This window comes from Prosopis cineraria, unplaced genomic scaffold, assembly GCF_029017545.1.
Source record: "Prosopis cineraria cultivar Desert tree isolate PC_DT_omini unplaced genomic scaffold, ASM2901754v1 PC11, whole genome shotgun sequence".
NCBI lineage: Eukaryota > Viridiplantae > Streptophyta > Magnoliopsida > Fabales > Fabaceae > Prosopis > Prosopis cineraria.
In genome coordinates this window covers 15,548,156-15,555,881 of record NW_026555342.1, presented here as the reverse complement: position 1 = coordinate 15,555,881, position 7,726 = coordinate 15,548,156, and the positions used below count along the sequence as shown (strand labels likewise).

The 7,726-nt window shown below is 32.5% G+C and overlaps 2 protein-coding genes across 5 annotated transcripts; both read right to left on the bottom strand.

Annotated features, from left to right (window-relative positions):
• Positions 1–3,378: 3,378 nt before the first annotated feature.
• On the bottom strand, positions 3,379–6,605 carry LOC129286912 (putative disease resistance RPP13-like protein 1). Of its 4 annotated transcripts, none has more exons than XM_054923013.1 (3): positions 4,362–6,605; positions 3,773–3,888; positions 3,379–3,678 (listed from the first exon to the last, which is right to left on the bottom strand). In XM_054923013.1, exon 1 carries the CDS (start codon positions 6,588–6,590, stop codon positions 5,199–5,201), a length of 1,392 nt encoding a protein of 463 aa, XP_054778988.1. In that variant the 5' UTR covers positions 6,591–6,605; the 3' UTR covers positions 3,379–3,678; positions 3,773–3,888; positions 4,362–5,198. The 4 variants fall into 4 exon arrangements, with proteins under 4 accessions (XP_054778988.1, XP_054778990.1, XP_054778989.1 ...); XM_054923015.1 differs by having other exon boundaries at positions 3,379–3,675; XM_054923014.1 differs by lacking the exon at positions 3,773–3,888.
• Positions 6,606–7,016: 411 nt separating this feature from the next.
• On the bottom strand, positions 7,017–7,525 carry LOC129286188 (putative disease resistance protein RGA3). Its single transcript, XM_054922205.1, has 2 exons — positions 7,385–7,525; positions 7,017–7,277 (listed from the first exon to the last, which is right to left on the bottom strand). Exons 1-2 carry the CDS (start codon positions 7,523–7,525, stop codon positions 7,017–7,019), a joined length of 402 nt encoding a protein of 133 aa, XP_054778180.1.
• Between the last annotated feature and the right edge of the window lie 201 nt (positions 7,526–7,726).

Below are 7,726 nucleotides of genomic sequence, written 5' to 3'. Positions count from 1 at the left end.
TTCTTTTCTAAAATTCTCGTACCCTAATAAACTATTTTTAAGCCTCAAATTACTTCTAGTATCACAATTTCATCCATCTACATTCTAAAAATTTATTCAAAAATAAATTAAAAATTTTAGAATTATCCTGAAGCCTCAAATCACCTTTCTATAACCTCAAAAATACCTATTCATACTTAAATAAATATTTAATAATTAGAGGTTCATCACTACATCTCAGATTCAATATAAATTCAATCATATAGATCTAGAGTTTAATTCAAAAATTCTTAAACATGAGTTTTAATCTCAAGAAAATATTCTATTTATTATATCCCTAAGAACTTCAACCTATATTTTTAATCCATCATATCATCAGATTAACTATCCTATAGAAAAATCCTAATCAAAATCTTTGCTCTATTCTACAAAATAATCATATCATTAGAATGCTAATACTATTTATAAAATAACTATAAAATTAATTTTGTAATTAAATAATTTTTTAAATGCTAATCTAAACAGAAAAGTTGGAGCATATCTGAAGAAAAAGAAAATAATCCCCCCTTACGAGAACACGCCAAGCAACATGAGAGGAAGAGAGAAAAATAATATAAAAATAGGATTATGGGTCCCACAATTATATAAAAAAATATAAGTTTGAATTTAATTATTTAAACTCTTAGGCCAAAAGTTACAATTTTCTTCAAATTGTATCTTAACCCTTCATGCTTCCTAATGCACATACCCCCTCCTTTTTATACATAAAGGCACCTTTCTCTTCCCACATCTAACCAATGTGGGACTTAGAAACAACAACCTTCCACCCTCTTTTTTTGTTCCTTCTACTTTCTCTCTTTTTTTTAACACACACATAAAAAAATATTTATATATTATAAATCTTAAAATTATATCTTAACTAAATATTTCTTATGTGGTTTTAAATTTAAATTTTTAATTCATAATTAAATACCTAACCATAATATTATTTCTAAATAACCTCAAATAATATAAATTTCTATTATTATCATTTTTTTATCCTCAGTAAAACCTAATTCCATAATTTTTTTATTATGTAAAAAATCAGGATGTTACATTGCTTTCATCAATTAGTAGAACTGCACGCATCAAGTTGACACTACCTGCAACAAACCCATAATTAATAAGAATAAACTCAAACAGAGAATATTTTTTTAAAAATAGAAGTAAATAAACAGAAACTTGTCTATTGTACCTTCAAGTTAGATGATTGAATAATGTATGAGCCACAAGATATACAAGGAAGCATGTCTTAAGATGTGAGATTGATATCAGCTTCGGGGAATATGCATCGCTTCATGATTTTGAGACCAAGCGGATTGCTTCACTAATCTTTAAAATAATTGAATTGTAAATATAATGGACTACGTAAATGTGTTGATGAATTAATGCTTTGAGCCCCATCAAATATGTGTGTGTGTGTGTGTATTAGCCAGCTATGTTACTGTTATCAAATATTTACAATAATTTAAAATACACACGAGATTGTTGCTTCAACTTAATTCATGAAGTTGCAAATTATGATACTTTAGTTAGTTCTTAAAATGGGTACTTATAGTGATATAATTTCATTAGGAAAATAAGGTACTTGTAGTGATATAATTTCATTATGAAAATAAGGTACTTATAGTGATATAATTTCATTAGGAAAATAAGGGTACAAAGTCACAACCCACAGAACATATTAAATTATCGATAAGAAAAATGAAGTACAAGTAACATGGAAAATAGCTGTTACAATTATATATGTGTGTGTATGATCATTTGGGAATTTATCAAAATAATAAAAAGGATTAAAAACCTAATTTATCCTAGAAATTTTTTTAGAAGAGCAAGGCACTTGTAATGAAGGGTGGGGCAGTGTGCCCTTAAACAATTTTCTTAAGGATCAATATTATCCCTCCATTTAATACTTGTTAATTTGACCAACAGTTGGCCCAAAACGTCATAGAGAATGATCTAGAAAATTATAAAAAGGACCAAAAAATTATAGAAAAATATTTTTATAAGAACATTAATATTAATTAAGTCCCTTAAATTATAGATAACTTTCAATATAATAATATTATTTCTTATCTATATAAGACCAAAATATTACTTTAAGCAATCATTTTAATTGGCTACTAGGTTAGCATCATATCATCATTCTAGCAACAACACATATAAGTAATTAAAATATTATTTTTAAATAACATCTTAGTACAATATTAATACTTTAACATTTGGTAATTTAAATAATATTATAATTTACAAATATTCATTCACAATTTATAAGTTAACTTTTAAGACATGCAAGTGTCTGAACTTATTTATTTTGGAAGATGACTTGTAATTTATCATACTATTTTAGTTTACAAATTACCTATAAATTTCATAATTGTTTATATTTAAAAGATGATTTATGAAGGATTCAAGATTAAAGTGCATTTTTCCCTCTCAATTATTTGTTTAGAAGCATACTTCCAAAACTTACATGTGGTGCAATTTTTTCTTTTATATTAAAGATGGTGCACTGAGCACGTTACTGTTAAAAAATTTAACTCTGATCGTTAATTAGTTTATCCAAAAAATTATAAAAATTCTTTAGGTCCTTATCAAGATCATTAATTATACTGTATAATAATCCATACGCTTGGAAAATTCAATCTTTAGGAGTCATTTACTCAAGTCAGTCAGTGAATGAGATATGAAAAAGTAGCAGCACTGTGGAAAAGTAACGTACAAAACAATTTAGAAAATTAATGGTCCACGTAGGATTTATATATATTATTTGACAAGTTTCAAAATTGACGCAGCAATTACAATTAGAAAGTTTTTGACTTTACATTGCAAAGAGATAAGGTAAGGGCTGCTTTTTATGTGCTATTTAGACATTAAGAAATACCTTTGCATTCTTGGCACGAAAAGGGCCATTTGTTGTACTTTGATATATCTTCAAATGTTTCAGCAGCAATCCAATGCTCTAAATAACAAGGCACTCAATTAGAAAAAGCAAGCTCTTTAATATACATTCATAAAAATGCATTGAACCTCTTTACTATTTTACACACAAGTTAGTGTGAAACTGCAATTTTCTAATTAATCTATGAATCAGTTGAATATTCAATTGAGTTTTAACACTTTTTAATATAGTTTTGACATATGTTTTATGTGATCATCATCCTTGTTATACGATCACTGCACAGAATAAGCAAAGATTTGGAAGAAAGGAATTTAAATTTCTATTACAAAAGAATTCATAAAAAATCCTTTTTGTAAAGAAGCTTGTTGGCTTGATTGAAGAGTATATATTCCTTATTACTTTTTAAAATATAATCCTTTCGATGGTTTGAAATTTAAAAATAAAATAAAATAAGATCAAACGATAACACCATGACATGTAGAGGTTTGGATTCAAAAATTGAACCCTGCATCCTCTCCCCAAGCATAAAGCCTGGAAATTTGAAAAGTAACGGACAATCACGATACAATACACAATGTACAAGTCTTTATGAACTTATCCGAAAACAATTTTAGAGAAGAAAACAAAATGTTCATGAGTATGATCAGAAGCTTAGTGAACAAGAGTGAACAAGAGGACATAGACTCTATCGGATTTCATTGACATTTTCTCCTCAGTACAGATTCAAGTTTGCAAATCCCTTTCTGTCCTTTTTGCTGCTGCAACATTTTAAATAAACCCATAATAAGAATATTTAAACAAGCAGATTATGAGAGAATGAAGAAATCAAAAGCTTTTTGGTTGAGTTCAAACCTCATTAGAATAAGAATATATGAAGGATCTTAACGACAACATCACATCTTGTCAAGAAGAAGCACTATATGTTGTTTTCATCAATTAGAACTAGGTCATATCAAGATGGACACCGCCTGCAATGAACCCATAATTAATAAGAATTACAGAATAAGAAATCTCAAATAGAAAACAAAATACATAAATAAAAACTTCTCTAGAATGTAGCTTCAATATGATTGAATAATTTTGAGACCAAGCGAATTACTTTACTAATATTTAGAGAAATGAAATTGTTAATATAATTGACTATGTAAATGTGTTATATCTTTTATTATATAAAGAATTAATGCTTTGAGCCACATCAATATATATATATATATATATATATATTGCCAGCAATGTTGTCAAATAATTTAAAATAAACACGAGATTGTTACCTCAATTTTATTCATGAAGTAGCAAATTATTATAGTTTATATATATGTATATAGTTTAGTTCTAAAAATGCACACGTGCTTATAGTCATTTAATTTAAAATAATTGGGAATTTTCATAAAACTTAAAATTTAAAGTTGCAATATTGGAACAAGGGAGTGAGAATAAGTACCCATATGGATAACTGTATCTTAGCTGCGCTGGAATACTTATGCATCGATGAGTGGGATGTGGGATATGCGGCGCATAAGATCTTCATCCTTCTTCTGGTATTTTTCTTTAAGCAGCGGATAATACTTAATGCGAAGCTTTCTTAAAGAAGAAGGCAGCTTTTCTCCTGACATTTTCTCCAGCTTGGGACAATCCATGATGTCGAGTTGTTGGAGGGAGGTTAGGTGCTCAAGTCCTGTGCAATCCAACGTCTCCAAGTCGTGGAAGGAGTCGAGCTCCAGAGTGGTGAGAGTGGCTGGAAGAGAAAAGCCCTCCGGGAAACACTTGACATTATTACCCTCAATACGAAGGTAAGTAATATTAGTTAGGAGGTGCCACTCTGCTTGATGGGATAATAGCTTGTTATACCATTCAATATGAAGTTCCCTCAAACTTGGCACAAGGATCCCCTCTGGAAATGCTTCCATCTCTCCACAATTATGTATTTGTAGCTGTTTTAAATTTGGGAGAAGACCTTCCATGTCATCCGACATAAACTTCACAATATTACAACCCCACGTAATAGCTATAGATTGGAGATTTTGTAGAGGAGCAGTTGAACTCAACACAAAATCGACACTCTGACAGTTGCGTATCTCTAACCGTTGTAGTGATGGAGGCAAATGAATCATGGGAGGTGATGTATAGGAGCATTCCCCAATACTTAATTCTTGAAGATGCAAATGGTTAGAGAGTGCCTCCAACATTGATTCCGACATCCGACATCCTGTGATTTCTAGCCTCCTTAGGGAAGGAGGTAACTCTTTCTCTAGCCACCCCATATTTCCACATCCCCATATCAATAAATCCTGAATTTCAGGACACTCGGGATACAAGAAGTCAGCAATGGACAAAATTTGATCTGTAGAGTTTTTAAAGAAAGCAATTGGCCAGGCAAATTTCCAACTAATTCGGGGCAATAATCTATTTTGAGTTGTTGGAGTTTAGGGAAAGCTTCCGTGTCAATGGAATGCCATTCTTTCCACGAAGTCATCGTTCTAAACTCAAGACATTCAAGAGACGGAAAAGGTATCATGGGAGCACATTCATTGGCCTTCAACAACTCTTCACCAATCTTCTCAATACTTTCTAATCCTCCAATATATAATGTCTTCAGAGCCGGGAGCTGCCCAAGGGGGGGAAGCATGCAACAGTTTTTGCAATTCTCCAGTCGCAACCAAGTCACGTTGTGGTAGCAAGGACTCCCCAACCAATCCGAAAATGTTGTGCCCCTATACCTCTCTATTTCCAATGCTTCTAAATCCCAATGAGGCTGAAGCTTGTCCAAAATATCTCTCTCTCTTGCTGTATCGTCCACGCCGTCATCCTTTGACCATGATAATGTTAGATCCTTGATGTGCTTCTTCTCTATCATCCTCGCTTCATAGGCTTCATTTCCATTCTTGACATTCTCTAATTTATTAATTGCAACCCCACCCTTTAAATTTGTCATTGCTCCCAATTTTCCAATATTGATCCCTTGCTCTTTTCCAACAACAAAGTCACCTAAAATTTGCAATTTTTTTAACTTGCCTAATCCCCTCGGTATCTCTTTCAAACCAGTCTTTCTAACATCAAGATGCCGCAAGTTTACAAGATCTTGTGTATCACTTGGCAACATCTGCAGACACCAACAATATTCTAACTTCAATGTTTGTAGATTGTATAATTTGCACAATGAGTTAGGCAAACTTACAATCGTGCCTGAAAAGGACAGATCCAAATGGCGTAGATTTACAAGATCTTGCATGTCATCTGGCAGCATCTTAAGATGCGATCCACACAACATCAACGTCTGTAAATTATACATCTTACATATTGACCGAGGCAAGCTTTCAATACTTGTCCATGATAGATCCAAATAGCGCAAATGGATGAATTCTCCAAAAAACTCAGGAACCACCACTAATGCACGCAGACCTTGAAGTGACAACATTCGCAAGCACTTCATATTTGATGGTAGAATATGAGGAGCATTTCCAGCAGACTCAGGAATATTGAAAATTTCCAATCCTATAAATGTTCGTAAGGATTTTATTTTTTTGAAAAACTCATGGTCCAAGCATGCATGATTCTGATAGTTGCATGACAAATGGCGTGTCTTTTTGTCAATTTTGCTTCCATTCTTCCCTAATCGAAAGTAGAAGTCTCCAGCAACGTGAGTCGCTAATTCATGAATGAGATCATGCATGACAAACAGCTCATTTCTTTCTTTCAACCTATCGTAAGAGTACTCATCATTTGGTAAGGGTTGAAAAAATGACCTCGAAGTTAAATCATCAAAGTACCCATTACCAGCTTCTTCTAAAGTCATGTTCCCCTTTGGCGATTGCAAAAAACCTTCCGCCATCCACATCAAGATTAATTGCTCCTTACGAAATGTATAATCCTCTGGGAACAGAGAACAATACGCAAAGCATTGTTTTAAATGAGGAGGGAGATAATAATAACTAACTCTTAAGGCAGGAATGATCTCGTTGTCCGATGAATCCCACATGACATTTTTCAATATATTGTTCCAATCTTCGGAGTCAGGTTTTGATCGAAATACTCCCCCGAGTACTTTTGCAGCTAAAGGCAATCCTTTACACTTGCCAGCAACATCGCTCCCAATTTTTTATAAGCATTTCACATTTGAATCGCTAGAATGGAAAGCATGTGTAGCAAAAATTGACAAACAATCTTCAGCAGACAAGACATTGAGGCGATAAAATGATGAGATGGTTTTAGCCATTAAAGCAACACTCTCACGGCGAGTTGTAACAAGAATTTTGCATCCTTCCCCTCCATTCTGAAGCAAATTCTTCAAAGTATCCCAATCAGTGATTTTGTCATTCCAAACATCATCAAGAACAACCAAAAACTTTTTCCTTTCTAACTTTTGGCCAAATGATGTCGAAGAAGATTTAAATCCATATTATCACAAACAAAATTAGGATTGATGGATTTAATTATAGACTGTGCTATTTTCAAATGATCAAATACTTCAGAAACGCAAACCCATGCAGTAAGATCAAATTTTTGCTTCACATCATTATCATTATAAACCAGCTGGGCTAAGGTGGTCTTCCCAACCCCGCCCATGCCCACGATAGAGATTGCAGACAAACTGATCACCATCATCATCATCGAACAGAAGCTTAATTAGATCTTCTTTTTCTTTCTCCCTTCCATAAATACCAGAGACTTTCACATGAGACGTAACTGGAGGCCTCCATGACAAAGTTTCTTTTCCACTTATCTTCTTCAAATCAAGGGCATCTTTCTTTCCCCAATACTTTCAATTCTATCAGTCATATCCTCTAACTTATTTGCCAGGCTCGTATC

Excerpts from the sequence above, each read along its gene's own strand:
- LOC129286912 (XM_054923013.1), bottom strand. The coding sequence starts at position 6,590 with ATGCATGATCTCATTCATGAATTAGCGACTCACGTTGCTGGAGACTTC.
- LOC129286188 (XM_054922205.1), bottom strand. The coding sequence starts at position 7,525 with ATGATGATGGTGATCAGTTTGTCTGCAATCTCTATCGTGGGCATGGGC. Across the intron at positions 7,278-7,384 it reads CATGGGTTTGCGTTTCTGAA|TTAGAAAGGAAAAAGTTTTT; the intron begins GTATTTGATCAT and ends TTTGGCCAAAAG.